Source organism: Vanacampus margaritifer, chromosome 17 (assembly GCF_051991255.1).
Source record: "Vanacampus margaritifer isolate UIUO_Vmar chromosome 17, RoL_Vmar_1.0, whole genome shotgun sequence".
Taxonomy (NCBI): domain Eukaryota; kingdom Metazoa; phylum Chordata; class Actinopteri; order Syngnathiformes; family Syngnathidae; genus Vanacampus; species Vanacampus margaritifer.
The window spans coordinates 5,728,807-5,745,705 of NC_135448.1; the positions used below are offsets into that span (position 1 = coordinate 5,728,807).

At 38.6% G+C, this 16,899-nt stretch overlaps 2 protein-coding genes across 3 annotated transcripts in view; both read right to left on the minus strand.

The window, feature by feature from the left end:
• gatad2b (GATA zinc finger domain containing 2B) overlaps window positions 1–605 on the minus strand; it is a 75,932-nt gene extending 75,327 nt beyond the window's left edge. The window contains exon 1 of the mRNA XM_077548504.1: window positions 443–605. The gene's annotated coding sequence lies outside the window, so the exon portion shown is untranslated. The remainder of the gene's footprint in view (window positions 1–442) is intronic.
• A 1,215-nt stretch (window positions 606–1,820) lies between these two features.
• LOC144037498 (triple functional domain protein-like) lies at window positions 1,821–14,900 on the minus strand. Of its 2 annotated transcripts, XM_077549024.1 has the most exons (20): window positions 14,749–14,900; window positions 13,678–13,880; window positions 13,383–13,529; window positions 13,196–13,307; window positions 12,849–12,964; window positions 12,637–12,762; window positions 12,094–12,279; window positions 11,743–11,858; window positions 11,442–11,508; window positions 11,253–11,362; window positions 10,842–10,908; window positions 10,665–10,757; window positions 10,483–10,575; window positions 8,382–8,493; window positions 8,106–8,299; window positions 7,934–8,032; window positions 5,435–5,577; window positions 5,196–5,295; window positions 4,950–5,109; window positions 1,821–2,549 (listed from the first exon to the last, which is right to left on the minus strand). In XM_077549024.1, the coding sequence occupies exons 2-20, from the start codon at window positions 13,831–13,833 to the stop codon at window positions 2,335–2,337; spliced, it is 2,412 nt and encodes an 803-aa protein (XP_077405150.1). In that variant the 5' UTR covers window positions 13,834–13,880; window positions 14,749–14,900; the 3' UTR covers window positions 1,821–2,334. The 2 variants fall into 2 exon arrangements, with proteins under 2 accessions (XP_077405150.1, XP_077405151.1); XM_077549025.1 differs by lacking the exon at window positions 5,196–5,295 and having other exon boundaries at window positions 2,433–2,549; window positions 4,950–4,976.
• Between the last annotated feature and the right edge of the window lie 1,999 nt (window positions 14,901–16,899).

The following is a 16,899-nucleotide window of genomic DNA, read 5'->3' on the forward strand; positions in this document are numbered from 1 at the left end:
CGCCTCACATCATCCCGGTGCTCTTTAAACGAGCATTAAGAAGTATTTGCAGGATCCGGGCTCCGGTTAACCCCAAGAGACTCCGCATCAAACAATGAAGAGGACTGGAGGCATTCGGTTTCTATCACAAAGCAATCAACATCTCTCTCAAAACACTTTGGATTTTTTTGTGGAGGTGTTAAAACGTTAACCATCCACAAGCTATGTTTAAACTCATAAGCAAGACATTTGAATAAACAACGGTTCGAGACGACGGCTGCCGCACGTCAGTGTCAAGCCGCATCAATTAATAGCAAAGCAAAGCCGCTCTATTGTCTATCAGCATAAGCACCGGTAGCACAACGACATAACAAGCCGTCTTGCCGCCGCACCAATCCCGCCGTTGTCATTTCAAAACACCTCCTGCTCTGAGCCCAGGCCGCGTTCGCATCCTCGGTCTCACCTGCGTCTTGCTTTCGCCTCAGTGTGCACCGTCTCCGGGTTCGCGGTCCCGTCCTGACGCGCTGCTGCGGATACTCACCACCAGTCCCCGGCACCGGCAGGCGGCACTGAGCGGATGATTGGGCCTAGCAGACGATCGCCCCCACCGTGCATCCCGAGAGACAGCTCATTGGTCAGCCCCTCACGCCGTGCGGCCCAGACAGCCGTCTGACTGGTCGGGTTTTTGTGAGGTTAGCTCTGGCACAGAGCTGATTGGTTGTCTGGCGCGTGTCGGTGGCGGCTTCCGGACATGTGATTGGTTATTAATTTCCGCGGCGGAGTCAGTGAATCCACTGATTGGTCGATAGTAATGTTGTCGTCTGCGTCTGAACCGAGAGCCATGTTAAATTAAGGAGCGAATAACAGTACGTACTATTTATTAATTGTCGGAATTGGATTTGATTATTTTCTGTATTTTCATATTTACTTCACCTTCTTAATTTAAACCTACCGTGTTGAGTAGTTACAGCGATGAGCGGCATATGTTGAAATAATAATTATTTATTTTTTCCCCTCAAATGAACGTATGTGCATGACAATGACCCAAGAAAGAAGACGCTTACTTATATGGCAGCAGTGAAGATGGATGACAACACCGTTACCGCTATCCAAATTAATTTACAGCACTATTTTCCCTTTGTCTCGCACAACTTGACAATTAACGTCTTTGGAAAACATAAACTGTTACCCACTGAATTCCCTTTCCTTATTTTCGTACGCAGCGTGAATGATAATTTAACTTTACATGACGTACATAATGTGCCCAACAGAATGCAAAACCAACTAAGTGCCTGTGGACTTACTGACCTACTTTGCACATTGGAATATTTAATTATTTATAATGAATTTATTGACAGAGTGGTAATACGTATCAGTAGTCTCGCGTTCGACTGTCTCCAGGATCAACAAACTACGAATATATTGCTATAATAACGGCGGAATAAAATACACACATGCCTCGTTTGTCAGCTTGGAGCGAAGAAACTTTACATGTACTGCAACAAAAGGAACACTGTTTATATGAGGAAAGCGACACCAAGTGGACAAAAATAATACTTTTATCAAACAGTAACAAGTGTACAACAGTTTGATAGCTTTTAACTCAACATTTGATACATCCAATTTCATAACCTCTGTATGGACAGTAAAAAAAAGAAAGCTGAAACTTAAGTTTGGTCACCTCTGAGCCTATAATATCCATACACATTATATCCATATATACAGACACACACACAAATATATATATATATATATTTATATATATATATATATATATACACACATATATACAACAGCAAAAGCAAAACTACACAGACAGTAAGGATCATACGGAAGCGTATTGCATTCACTTGGGGAAAAAAACAGTTTTGTGACATTTTTTTGTATGAGTTTTTTTTTTAATGTTCTGTCAAATATTAAAAAAAACAGTGAAAATATTGGGAAAACAGGGAAAGATTATATACAGGAAAAAACAGAAAATCAAAATAATCAGAAAAAAATATTTCCACAAAACACAAAAATATTATTATTTTTTTTTTTTACATGTCGACACAAACAGTTCTATAACTAACACAAGGCCAAAAACTTTCTGTACACCTACCAACGTCAGTTTACATTTACAATATGCTTGTCTTACAAACAACATCAATAATTGTACAATAAACAAAACAATACAACATGAAGCCTTTGGTGTTATTGTGTCTTTTCCACAAAAAACTTTCTTTAGGCCTCTGGTTGGGTAAAGCTGCCCTATAGTTCAATGTGACTTTTTCTAACTTGATTTCACAAAGCTCCAAGGTGGCGAAGTTCAGCAGACAACAGTTGAATGGCTAAGGTTATTCTTTGAACCAAGCTTTAACCAGGGTTCCCCAAAATGGGAGGTCTCAAGCTTAGCTCCTTGATGACACCCGCCATTGGTGGATGCAGGGGCACCAAGTCGGGACCCACTTTGCGTTCCTTGTTGCATGCAGCGCTGTCGTCCAAGTCTAGGTCGCTGCTCATCCTCAACTCATGGCTTTTCTCGCACTTATGAGCAAAGATCTTCAATTTGAACAATTTCCGCGTGTTGCCTGAGAGACACAGCACACACGTTGACACTGCTTGTTAATAACCATAAAGAAGAAAACAAAAGCAACAGCCAATATGATGTGACACTATTTTAGCCTGACCCTTTAGGCTATATATATATTAGGGGTGTGAATTGCCTAGTACCTAGCGATTCGATTTGTATCACGATTCATAGGTCACAATTTGATTCGATACCAATTAATCTCGATACAAATCTATGAATTGATTATTGCGATTTTTTTTAACTCAAATTTAGAAAATTCTTAGTAAACTTGTACATGTACACAGTAAGATTTGTATGAAAATGTATTTATTTATCTGAAAATTCAGGCTTATAAAACTGAGCCACTGCATTTAACAAACAGGTTGCAGTCTGTTTCATGTTTGAACAGCACTGAAATAAAATATTAAGGCTTAATGTTCCATTAATATAACATTCTTCCATGCTTAATGTGTGAATCCTAACCCTAAGTAAGACGTTTTGTTGAATATTCCCATTAAAAAAATGATGTTTAAAAATTGATTCGGCCGCATATCGAATCGATTCGAGAATTGCGCGCTGTAATATCGCAATATATTGCCGAATCGATTTTTTTCTAACACCCCTAATAAAATAAATAAATATAAAAAAAAATAATAATAATATCACCTAACTGTGAAAAATGAATGAATTAATTAAAAAAATCCAGCATTATAAATATCTCCAATGATTTAACAGTGCATTAAGCTAATTAAAGGTGTAGAACAGTAAAACCTCCAAATTGATGCCTGTTGATGTTTTAATTATGAGTACATACATTAGTACAGTACCTAATTTCAATAGGATTTAATGAAAGTTAATGAAACACAACTGTCGTAATCCTAATGTTTTAAGTGGCATTTGTGCTTGTTGTAAACATATAAATAGTAAATAAAAAGTATTGAGCTACAATGTACATACATTTGCATCAAGTAAAAATTTCTGGTTATAGAGATAGATATAATACTTTTTCTATTTGTTTCCAGAAAGCATTTAAGGATTTATTTGATATTCTCTATCCAGTTTAAGGTCCATGTACTTAAAGTGACATTGTGTAAAATATAATGCCATCTAGTGGTGAACTAATCACTTTAAAAACCCTGCAAAAGAAAAAAACAAATTCTATCAAATCAACATTAGATTTTTTTATATAATTGTAGGTCTCGTAATCGCTAATTACGTTACACAGGTCGCACCGCGCCTTACAAGAAGTTAACATGTTTCACCGCCATCTTTCTGCTACGGATACCTGAAGGAGTATCGCAAACGCTAGCCTTGGTGATGCTTGCAGTTAGTATCAGACCCAATGATCGATCGCTACTTTACTTCCACAGCTGGGGTATGCAGGTGGTCATCGCTGAGTACCGTGATTTGGGCGCCCACCATTTGCCTACCTCTGCTTTGCTCTCGCTAGCTTTTACTACCTTCACTCGCAAGCCGCTCTTGCTAGCCGCTCCGGCTAACTCCTGCTCGCTCACTTGCTGTCGCTTGCTCACTCACGCCCAATAATAATTGGTGGTAGGCTTGCGTAGTGTAGTCTCTGAAGTTTTCTCCTCACTACTAACAGTAAGAGGAGTAGTGGAACGACTGTCTTACGAGTTACTTATTCTTACTAGTGCCAATTTTGGCGCACTAGTATGCTGCATGGGTAACACCAGTAGGCATGGGTCACACACTAATAGCCAGAGGTGGCAAATCCAGGTCCAGAAAGTAAAAACCCTGCCACAGTTTGGCTTTAGCCCCAGGTGCTAGCTAGCTAGCTTCGTAGCTAGCTCCCATGGTGCTCATTTACCTGCTAGGGAGCTAGCTAGATAGCTAGCATCAGGGTCTAAAGCCAAACTGTAGCACTTTCTGGACCTGGACTTGCCACCTCTGATAATAATAATAATAATAATAATAATAATAATAATAATAATAATAATAATAATAATAATAATAATAATAATAATAATAATAATAATAATAATAATACATTGTATTTGTAATGCAGGTTAAAAAGTGCAGGTTTGTGAACAAAATAGAAAACTTAGTAGCCTTCATAGACCCTACTAATAGCATCAGAATGCCCACTCTCATCTTTCTTTTGGTAGGTTCCATGTTTTTATAGCAATAGAACACAATATTCTGTGGGCCTTGCGAAATCAGTCAAAATCCAGTAAAACAGCCGGGAGCAAAGGGGGTTGCTTCAGCAAAAATGGCTGGGAGTGAATGAGTTAAGGAACAGTGTACTATTTCTGTACATGGACATTAAGTTGGACGTCAAGGAGACTGAATAAATACTCCAAATGCTTTATACAGTATCACTTTTGGTGCATTATGCTTTGGAGGTTCCAATGTACTGTTGCTGGACTTATTTTTTTTCATTATATTGAAAATGACTTACCATTGTGGTTGGAGATGCCCTCAATATCTGTGGAGCAGAGAGACTGTGCAGTGATGGGTACAGAGCGGGGCCCCAGGCCCTCTGCGGCCACGGAACTGCCAGCGGACTTCACCTGGCACACGTCGGGCTTGTCGATGCAGCGCTCTGGAACCTGCGCAATCTGGTCGTGGTGCACCGAGTAGGAGGTGAAGAGATTCTTTGTGTGAGACCAAGTCTTGTCACTTGTATGTTAATAGAGTGTCTTACCTTCACACTGTCCACTGTGTCCTGGGATGTGTTTGAGGTCAGAGAGCTTGAGTCTGGTTCACTGCTGCTTTCACTTCGACTGTCACAATCCTCTCCAACACTAAGATACAACAGCACATTGTCAAATTTTGGTTGGAAATGCGCAAGTCATAAGTAGTTCTCAATTACCAGTCTTATTGTGTTGTATTGTAAAATGAGTTGGATTGAGTTCACTGCCACCATAAAGTTTTCTGAGTTACCTTAGGTCATTATGGTGCTTAGCTGTGCTGGTTTTGGAAATACGGAAGTGTTCCTCGAGTTCCCCTCTCCGGTGCATGGAGGGCGCCTGGATTACCGTCCTGAGATGCTGGATCCAGTTCTCCTTGCTCTGCACGTTGGATGCCTGTTGATTAGGATGACATCAAATGTTAAGACCATACATGTGGAAGTCAACTGCTTTTTGACGAATGTTGTTTCACTGTGTTTTTCCCAAAAGTCAGCTGGAGTTTTAGTTGATATGTGATATTCTCCAGTAGTTTGTTACAAAAATAGACGTTTCACTTTTATTTATGGTGACAAAATTTATATTCAGAGAATAACACACGTTAACCAAGCAGAAGAAATGAGCAACCTGGACTCAAAAAGCCAGCAGAGGGTCCACGTTTTGTTAACAAAAGCATGTCAACCTTAAACATTTCTTGAATATAATATGTTATATGTGACCTCACCAGTGTTGGGAAAAACGGCGTTTAAACCAACGGCATTAGGTAACTTTGTTTTTTTTTTATAAACGGACTAATCTAAACTAATTATTCTCCCCATATTTGAAACACAGTTATTGTTAATGTATGAGAAATGCGTTGCGTTACAATTTATTTGTTATTTTAAAAGCTCGAAGTAAGCTTACAAGACAGTGTGCGGTGGCTGGCTCTGAAAATGACATTTGCGCACAGTTAGAGGCACTATAGTTGTCGGACCTCATCACAATAAAAGTGCCTTGACAGCTGAAATGTGTAGTGACTTGACGGTCCTTCTTCCTGTACCTTAAGGCTTAGCATATTTTAGCATTTTAGCAAAGAGTCCACGTCCTCGCCTGGAACTGGTTTGACAACTTTGACAAGAGTGACATTAATAAAAAAAATACAGTAGAAATTTGCTGAAAAATGGCCGCCATGAAGAGTGATTTGTTGACAATTCTGTTTCACCAAGAGCCATATTGTGACTCCAAAAGCACCACAACAACAATAAAGATACCGGTAAGTCATAGCGACACGCTCGCCTAGTAGCACCAACAATTGTATTGCTCTTACTTTACGAGTGCTAAACATGTGAAAAATGTTGAAAGAAATATGCTCACACACATTTGTATGTGAATGATGCATGTTAAGCCTAGAGTTGTGCAGTTTTCTGACGTAAATCAAGCATTAAACATGTCTTTAAATGTGTACAATTATAAACTGAAGATATATCACCATATTGAAAGTGTACAAAAGTATGTTTTTCAGAATGATCAAGTGGAAGCTGATGATTTTGAGGAGAAAATGTAGTAGTAGTTATGGCAATGATTTTGGCAATGATAGCATTAAGCAATGTATATTTTAATAGCTGCCCTGCAATTGACTGGCAACCAGTTCAGGGTGTACCCTGCCTACTGCCCGAAGCCAGCTGGGATAGGCTCCAGCACCCCCGCGACCCTTGTGAGGAAAAAGCGGTCAAGAAAATGGATGGATGGATGGATATTTTAATAGCATTGGCAATTTGTTTTATCTATTATTGATTATTTTAGCCAGCAACAATCACAAAATGCCCGCGAAATCCTGGAGGGACTAGCTAGGACTGTCTACAAATTACCTATAGATGACATATGTGCCACAAATCACCATATCATCCAGTATTTATTTTATTTTTATTATTATTCTGATTGTTGTAGTAACTGGCAGTGGTAGAACATACATCACCACTCCAAATTTAATGAATTATTATTGTTATTATTATATGATATGTCATATTATGGAGTGAGGCATTTGTGTGACATACTCACAAAAATAAATGAAAACACCCTATATAGCCTGGACGTAATTTGAATTCCTTGTATAAAAATATAATGATAATAATAATAATAATATGAATAAAAAATAAAAAATAAATCCAAATTCTTTGATACAATTATTATTTTTTTAAGTAGTGAAAATTGTTACTTTACCTGGTAACGAGTTACTTTTATTATGAAGTAATTCAATTACTAACTCAGTTAATGAGTAACTATAACTAATTACTTTTTTAAAGTAATGTTCTCAATACTGGACTTCGCTAGTCTGAACATGAAATTCTGATTAATATTACAATAGTGGAATATGAGTTATGCAGCCGTTTTTATCCATCCCAGAGAACGGCCATTTTGACACTAGCTGTCGAGTGAAGATGACATCACAGTTGCTCAAGCTCAGGAAACGACCAATCACAGCTCACTTGGCTTCTGAAGCTGAGCTGTGATTGGTTGTTACCTGAGACCTTTTGCCACTTGACAGTAAGTGGCAAAATGGCCACCTTCTGATAATGAGAAAAACTGCTGGATTGGGCTGCTTATTATATTCCACTAACGCAATATTAACCAGGATAAATACCATATTTAGACTAGTGGGGCTGCATCAAACATATTATTGTCAAGAATTTCTTTTTGGGTGGACTTTCTCTTTTCCCCCACACTGTGTGGAAATCCCACATGGGTGAAATCTTAGCTGTATCTTAGACCACCTAACCTTAAGATAAACGATGTCCGACGTCGACGAGCGTCTCAACCAAATGGCAAACTTGCATGGGTCTCCCTCAGTGTCTTCTTTCAACCCTAACATGGAGGTCTGGTGAGAAAACGGATTGACAGTCTTTAATGGGAATGTTGCATAGATGGAAAGTGTGTTAAATCGGACTCACAAAGAGTTTGCTCTTGTAGAAGTATTTGCTCCCGCCCTTGGAATGTTTGCCCTTGCTGAAGACGAGGGACCTCTCGAAGAGGAAGAGGTGCCTCTTTTTCACTTTTCTCGTGTGGCTCAGTGGGTTTGCACTCCACATTTGGATGGAATCATAGTGCATCAGCTCGCCCTGCGACTCAATGTCCTCATCAAAATCTGAGTGAGGAACAAAGGGAATGTAAGCAAATTACATCTCAACAATGAATGAATTGTGGTTTTTCTGTCCGTGTTCTGTCACCTTGCAGCATGGAGAGATGCATGGCGTTGTTGGCTCTCTTGGGAATGCTGAGCATCACGTCCAGGGCGTCCTTGACCTCACTTTCGTCTTCTTCATAGCAGCTTCGCAGCTCCTGAAAAAAAAAACTTTGTTATAACACCCATTATTCGTTGTTCCCACAGAGAAGAGAGAATGTTGCTGTATGTTGCTGCCCCAGTTCTCTGAAAGTTTACTATTACTGTAACATCCATGCTAATTTCTGTTTATAGTGTTTCACATTACATGTTAGCAGACTTTTATTAGTTTTAATTCCTTTGTTTTATGTGTCGCTTTGTTTCTTATTTGGAAATATGCAAACAAGTCTTCTTTTTGTTTACGTCAATATAAATATCTGTTCTGAATTTGACACCACAGGGAAGGGGGTAGTTCATGACACGGCCAAATTTAAACGCTGATTTTTTTTGTTGTTGCCAAGAATAGAACAGGGATGTCCAGATCAAGATTTTTTGGGGCTACCAATCCGATCCAATTTGCTCTTTCTGATACTGATCTGATACGATCTCTTTGTTGCAGCAATTGGATGTCGCTGTTCGACTAACTTTTTGTTGTAGTGAAAAGTAACCCCGCATAGCAGACATGTTGGTGTTATGATTTAAGGCAGCCATAAAGTGCGTCAATACCGAGTCATTGCTATGCTTTCCATACCATGGCGAAAGGCACTAGCCACCAGCTAGCCCATGAGCTAACGGCCTTGGACCTGATCATTTAAAACTAAATAACTTGCAGCTGTGCCAGAAAATCACTGATGCGAACGGAGAAATTAAGTTCTTATATCGTGTATGGATGCTCGAGGCCGTAATGTGTCATTGAGTGCCATTTTAGCCAAGTCAAAAAAAAATTGTAAAACCGAAATGCTAAAAAACAGGATCTCCAGCTTTTTCAGTAATTATTTTAAATACATATTTAATGTACAAAGAAACAAATTTGTGAATTTACTTTACAGGGTCTTTAAAGGGGAAGATCAACTCAAAAATTGTCTTTACAATAATATATTGCATGTGGCCCCATTACTCTAAACACAGAATTCTGATTACTAATGCGTTTGTGGAATTAAAGCTGCGTTAAGCAAGTTTAAATGTTGAAATTACAGATTTTTACATGCAGAAGCAACGCCCTGATGTGTAGAGCAAGCCCTAACGTGTTTACAACAACTGCGTCGATAAGCTTATAAAGCTCTTCTAAATAGAGGCATTCGGGCGAAAAATGCTAGCAATGTAACGTCATGCGCGCTCCCATCTCTTGGTAGAATTTTTGACTCTTTTTTTTTTCACTTCCACATTGTTGTTTTAATTTCTTTGTTGCTCAAAAAACTAAATCAAATAAAATCAAAAGTTTCAACTTCTACACCATAACGCGTAGATTAGAAGAAGTAGTGCTCACTGTGAGACACTTGAGATAAATAACATGACTGCAAGTGCAAGCTTTTACATTGATGAGTGGAATCTTCCGGGAGTAAAAAGAAAGGACACGTTCGAGCATAGCTGGAACTCTGGCACGGATCCCCAAAAAAAGAAGAAAGGAGAAGTTGTATCCAGCGCGACAAAATGAGCCAAAATATAGTCTGATAGTCGCAGACAGAGGATTCGTGTAAACATCGGAGCACTGACAGTGACAGTTGGCTTCCTTTCTGCTGAGAAAGTAAGATATGATAACTATACGTCAACGTAAGATGTAAACAATAATGATGACAAATGAAGGTGGAAATCAAAAGCTAATACTGCTTATGAACATTGTACATGTGATCTAGAGGACATGATCTGTGTATGGCTGATACATACCGTCCCAAGTGTTAGTGTACGCATCGCACGTCTGGCGGGGGAGAAGGGACTCATAGCTAGACGTTTTTTTGTTAGCTCGTGTGCTAATTTGGCTCGCTGGTTAGTTTCTTGTTTCCGACGTTGGCCGCGGCCAACAAGCTACTACTAGCCGGTTGTGTGAAAACAAATAAAAAGGGGACATTACCAAGATTACCAATCATGAATCGGTCTAAACATAGTATTCTCCGTGACAAATTGGGATTCACTAAATAATAATAATAATAATAATAAGAAGAAGAATTTACCTTTAGCATGAGTTGATACTTTGTGATTCTCTGCACAGGCTTAATCAAGTAGGAGCTGATTGAGTGGACCAGTTGGTGCCTCTTCTGAATGTTCTGTTAACACATCAGAAAGAGAGAGAAAATAATGTAAGACAAGGTAATATAATAATCTTGTGATTATCCTTGATATTTATTTAACTTACACTGAAATAGTTTACAGCACGCTTCTCCAGAATGAGCTGAGAGGAGTCCGGTTGGTTCTTGCAATAATCCACATACATCTGGAACTTTTCAGCCTACAAAAAAAATAAATAAATAAAAATGATTGAGGTTCTTTTTGGGTCATTCATCAGTTTGACTATTGAGTTGGTGATACATACCCATGTGACAAAGCAATGGCAAACATCTTCAGGCAATTCAGATTTCCCCAGCTCTTTGAGAAAGATGCTGAAGGAAGAGAGAAAATTGATACATTTCAAAAAGTGGGTGTACAGTTGCAGTCAAATGTTTGCACACACTTTTTCATTTAATAACATGAGCAAACCTTGATTATTGGTCTTTGGTAATGTGAGGCAGGCAATGTGTAAAGTCCTAATTGAGTGTGAGAAGCTGAATTATTTTGTTTGGTCCACTCTGTGTAAAGAGCTAATTGAACACTAGGAGAAGCTATAACAACATCATAATGGCTCATTTTGGTTTGTTTTCTTTCTTTTTTTTTGCTGCGTAGACAAAGCTCCTCTGGGGTAAAAAAAAAAAAAAAGAGGGAAAAAAGTGTCATTGCTAATGCTTACTTATGGTGGAATTCATAAAGATCTTGCAAGTTCCCAAAGATGACATGCTGCTTATTGAGGATTCCTGGAGGTATCTCCGCCACCCCGCTGGTCATCTCTGACAGGTAAATCTGCATGAAGTCACACAAAAGTTCACTTGTGCTTCTTTTAGAGTTAAAAAATATATATGTTAACAGAAGTGAAACTCACATCAATGCATTCCCGCAGGTTTTGCACGTAGCTCTTCTCCGTCTCAATCAGCTCTGCAATGATGAACCTATACAAAAACATTAAAAATGCATGATTCTGTTTGTTACTGAGCTGCCAAGCAAATGAGATGCTTAGGAAGGCACTTGAAATCTTGCAAATGTATTTTGCATTGACGTCTTCTTGTAAGCCAGCCAATGGCTAATAACTAAACCACAATCTACTTTAGTTTAATTCAATAAAGCCACCCCTTGTGTGTTGAACTGTATTTTCAATTTCACAAATCGTATAATGAATAACTTACACTTTTTTGCATGCAGACTTTCTTTTCTTCTCGTCGACATTATGGGTGTTATCTCTCAGCTTGACGTCTGACCCCGAAGCTGTGGCAGGAATTATATCCGGTTGGAGATCTTTACTCTGAAAAATGAGAGACAGAAAGTACTGCATATTTTACTTACTGGAAATCTAGGTAAATCTGTTGACCTCAGCAAGTTTTTTAGTACTTGTACTTTAATTTGGCTTTGACATTGACTTAAAAAAAGCAAGGCAATTGGATTTGCAACTTTTTTATTTTCTTTTTTTAAAGTAGACTGAGTTATGTGCAATTGACAGTGTCTGAAAGTAGTTGGTAACATAGTCAAATTAGACTTACAGCGTCGGACGAGGTACTCAAGGATTTCTCCATGCTGCGGCTGTACTTGTCCATTCGCAGGGAAAAGTCCTGGTAGCAATTGTTCATTTCTGTCGCCCATTTCTTGAACTCACATGCGTAGCGGTGACCTTTGCCGCAGTGTTCGTCTGCCTGTTGGATGAGCAGCTTCACACACTCCTCTATTTCCTGCAGATGAGTGAGTAAAAGTATGTATGCATGCTCGTATTATTTGTGTTGGAAATTGCTCCACTGAAAAGTTTCTAGACAGCAAAATAGTTTACTAATATTAACAATATGTGAATTTAAAACTAAAACCAAAAGAAAAAAGAAAAACAAATTGTCATTTGTAATATTGTCATATTTTTATTGTTTAATAAAACTAGGCATGTCTTGATCACACTTTTTTGGCACCTTGAAAAAATAATCACATCTTAAATCACAATCGCAATATTTCATTATGTTCACAATTAGATTATGTTTAAAAAATCATTCACCCCTAGCTTGCATCCAAATGCCAAGACAAGAGTGTGACGCGCAACCTACCTTGGCAATGATGTGGAAGTCCTCGCACTCTTTCAACAGCTCCTGCCTGCTGTCGTAGATGGCAGAGCCAGTAGAGCAGTTTGTGGACAGGTAAATCTCACCCATGTCCTGAATGGTCCCAAGCAGCTAAAAATAAACAAACAGATGTGTGATGTTTTTGATTGAGTTTCACAGCCCAGGAAGTCAGATATAATGTTTTCTAACTCTTTCACCTTTTTGGCACGGCATTCAAATGCCACATAATTCTGGCACTGCTCCAAACTCTCCATCCTCATGTTCCAGAAGTGCAGGACACGGTCCTCTCTCTCCAGCAGGCCATCAATGATTTCTGTGACAGTAAAATAACACTCACACATTAGGGTAACTGATATGATGAAAAGATTATTTGATTAAAACAGTATTTTACAATTTTCTAGTGGTGCTTTGAGTAATTTTTCAAGGACAATTTGTGCTCAATTAAAGACACTGAATATTTGTACAAGTATCACATTTCCTTATGTTAGCATTTGGTTACGGCTCAAATTTGGCAAACACATCTAATTATTTTGTCCATACTGACTTTTAACTTGTTGCTTCGGTGAGTCGACGTGACTCTGCATTCCCATTTTGACACGGTTCTTTTCCATGTACTTGAAGAAGATATCCGCGATTCTCCTGGACATACTGCACGCCTGAGTGACAAAAATGACAAACAGTTAAGTTAAGAGGTATAACAATGTTTGTATTTTCCAGTGTGTCATTTTAACCTTGAGCAAGACTTCCTTCTGCTCCAAGTGTTTACTGATCCTGAGGGTCAGATCCGCCTCACATTTGAGGTCGAGATTGTCCACTCCTCCACACCAGTCCTCCTCTCGCGTGTAGTCCTGCTCCAGGCAGTCCAAAATATGGCACACCTGCAAGGGAGAAATGAAGTCAGTCCATGGTGTTTTTCTTGTTTCCCAGGAACCAACCTTTCAAGAATTACATGTGTTAAAATTAGCCATCAAGGTAGGTTAATTCATTGATATGGAATCAAATGTTGACGTCTAATGCATGTCCTACTTTTTCTGAGGTCTCGTAGAATGCCGCAGAAGCCATAACCAGCTTGAGTTTTTTGGGCGTTTTGCTCAAGCGCTGCGGCCAGTCGAATGTCACACCCTCTGCACAGTCTCTGCCCAGGTCCATGTCGTGGGTTCTGGATTTTCTACAGCAGAACATCCGTCTTGTGTGCACTAATCAACTCTCAAGGCGCACTGGTGGGCCCTCTGTAGGCAGAAGGTGTAGAACATAAGATTGTTGTGAACTGAAAAGCCAGATTTCGAGGGAGCATTTCTAGTGATTATATTACTCAACTTAAACAACAAAAACAATAGCAGCTGTAATAAAACGTTGTACATAAATTGCACATGGAACATAATAAATAGCTCCTTTCGCATTGGCGGTTGGTACACAGAACGTGTACATTTTTATTAGTTATTCCTTCTCGTTGTTGCATATTCATGGACACATATAAGACGTACGTCATCAGGTTAAATGCAAAATGAAGTTTGAATATACAGTAACGGCAGATTTCTAGCACAGTAGACAAACGGAGAAAATCCAAACACACACAAACATAAACGCAGTAAGGCCTCAAAGTGCAAACGGTTTAACACGACGCAAAAATAGTTCTAAATCGAGAAAGTCAAATCAAAACGCAGCCGTTGGGGAAACTGTCGATTCGATTACTCGGCATCCACAATAAGCGCGGTTCTCTCACGTCACGGCTAAAATTCTGTAGTTCACAACAAAGTTACACGCACGACGCAAAAGGTGTTAAATGTTTACAAAAAGAAAAAGTTTGGAAAAAGTAACACAAATGTAAGAGGACGTTTGCGAAGCTCTTGTAACGGCTACCAACTCACAGGCATTACACATTCAATTTGATATTTTAACAACATGACAAACACACACACACACACACACAGAAAAATAGCAACACTAAAATGCTACAAGTGGCTGACCAACATGTTTTGAAAAGTCCGTTCCTAACCAAAAGCCTAACAAAATTATACAGTCCCAGCAGCAGGTGGCCATGTCTCTACTACAGGACTATACTTGGTGAACACACCATGCATGCGTAATAGAACTCACCTTCAGCTTTTCGAAGTTATCAGGAGGCTTAAATCCACTGGGTTAAGAAAAGAAAAGAAAAACAAGAAAGTCTCTGTCTTTAGATTATATTGGTGTGTACTCCAAAAATCTCCACATCAGCACCGAACAGTATGCGCCATCGTCCTCCTCCAAAACTCGGGAAGTCCTGTCGATGCACAGTAGTTTTCAGTTGATCAAAGAGGTTCTCGTGACGTCACGCCCTGTGATCTCGACAATAATTTCAGCACCCTGGTCTAGGTCTAACAGGTGATAAATGTCTGTGATGGGACCATGTCTTGTATATATTATGCCACATAAAAAAATTATATATATATATATATATATATATATATATATATATATATTTTTTTTTTTTTAAATGATAAAAAATTCAACACCAGGACATCACACAACATGTAACCCGAAAGGGAGGCTGGATTAAAAAAAAAAAAAAAAACTTTATTGAGTTTAAATATATAGCCCTAACTAAAACAAAATAACAATTGGGCGAACCGATATAACAGTAGTAGTATTTTAAACACAGCTAATTTTGGACATTCAATTGCAAACTTTACATAGTAAATATGAAACTTTAACAAAATTAAAAGAGGGTTGATAATATATACCTTATCTAATCGGGGTTGGCATTGGTTTATGAAACCTCTTAGCTAATGTGGCTAAACATCTCCTAGCCTCACTTGAGTGTAGTTAGTCACAACATCATGTGTGTTTAGCTACAATTAGCCAGTCCTGGGAAGCCAATGAGCTTGGGGCCCAGTTGAGTCTAGGGCTAAATGATAGGAAGAACAATCTAATCAGAATTTTGCTGTATTTTATCTAGCTCAGGAAGTAGGACAATTACACTTTACACTTGCTCTTGTAACAGATTGCAAATACATGCAGGACAATTTAAAATAACATTTGTCAATATCAGTACGTACGCTTTATTTCTGTGTAAAGTGCATCTCTTCCAGTTGGAAAAGTTTGTGACATTACAAATGTCAGACAAGGCATGGCCCAATATTAAATTCCATGATAACCATCAGCAAATGATTGCAGTAGCACTGTATTAAAAATACAGCTTTGAATGAACTTTATAAAATTATTTGGGTGATTCAAAACATTAAACCAACCTCCCACCCCCTCCGTTGAACACAATATTTTTCATTCATTCATTTGTTCATTCAAACCAGAAGCCAAATGTGCTTTAGTTTGTGGTCAAAAACTGTTGGACGAATATTCTCCTTCAGGATTTTCTGGTAGAGAGCAGATTTAATGGTTTCATCAATAAGAGCAAATCTTTTAGGTCCTGAAGTAGCAAAGCAGCCTTATACTATCACACTAGCATCACCATGATTGACTGCTGCTATGGTGTTCTTTTTCCTGAAATGTTGTTGTCACAACACACACCTTTCATGTTGTTAGTCGCTAATATATTCTCAGAGAAGTTTGGGAAGCATTTAGATGTTTGTGTTTTGATTTGTTTTTTGTTTTTTTTATGTTCTAATTTGGTCAGTCCAGGTTTTCATCTTGGAACTCTGCCAGGGATGTCTCTTCTCAATGGAGTTATTTAGAGATGTTGTCCTCAGATCCTTTGTGGCTTCCTGGATGAGTGGTCGCTGTGCTTAGCCTCGAGTGTCAGTTAGTGATTTGACCCAGCATGTTATGTCAAGATTTTGATCCAACAAGGGTACTAAAAAGTAGTCTGAGTCTTAAATTTTACTCTAAAAAGACTATGTTCGATCCCAGTTCAAACTGAGTAAACTTTACACTTGGAAGAGAGTAAAATATTAATTTATGTATTTAAAATCACACAAGGGTTGAGGAACGACCGGAGAACCGTCAGGTTGGGAGACAGCCAATCTACCCGCTCAACCATATGCCGCTCATGGTCAGGAGGAATCCTCCATTTTTGGTCTCCTTTTGCAATAGATGTGGCATACCTAAAGTGGACGTATTGAGTGGCCATTACCCATGCTGAAGGTTGTGGGATCGTTCCTCAACCCTTGAGTCATAAAAAAAAAAATCATCATCATTTTATTCTCTTAAGTCTAAAGTTTACTCTGTTTAGACTTGGACCGAATATAGTCTTTTTTAGAGTAAAATTTAAACAATTTACTGTGTACTGATAAATTAAACCTACCAAGAAAT

Coding starts and splice junctions, on each gene's coding strand:
- LOC144037498 (XM_077549024.1), bottom strand. CDS start 13,833: ATGTTCTGCTGTAGAAAATCCAGAACCCACGACATGGACCTGGGCAGA. Junction 13,308..13,382: donor AGAAGGAAGTCTTGCTCAAG/GTTAAAATGACA, acceptor TTTGTCACTCAG/GCGTGCAGTATGTCCAGGAG. Junction 12,965..13,195: donor ACCGAAGCAACAAGTTAAAA/GTCAGTATGGAC, acceptor TTACTGTCACAG/AAATCATTGATGGCCTGCTG.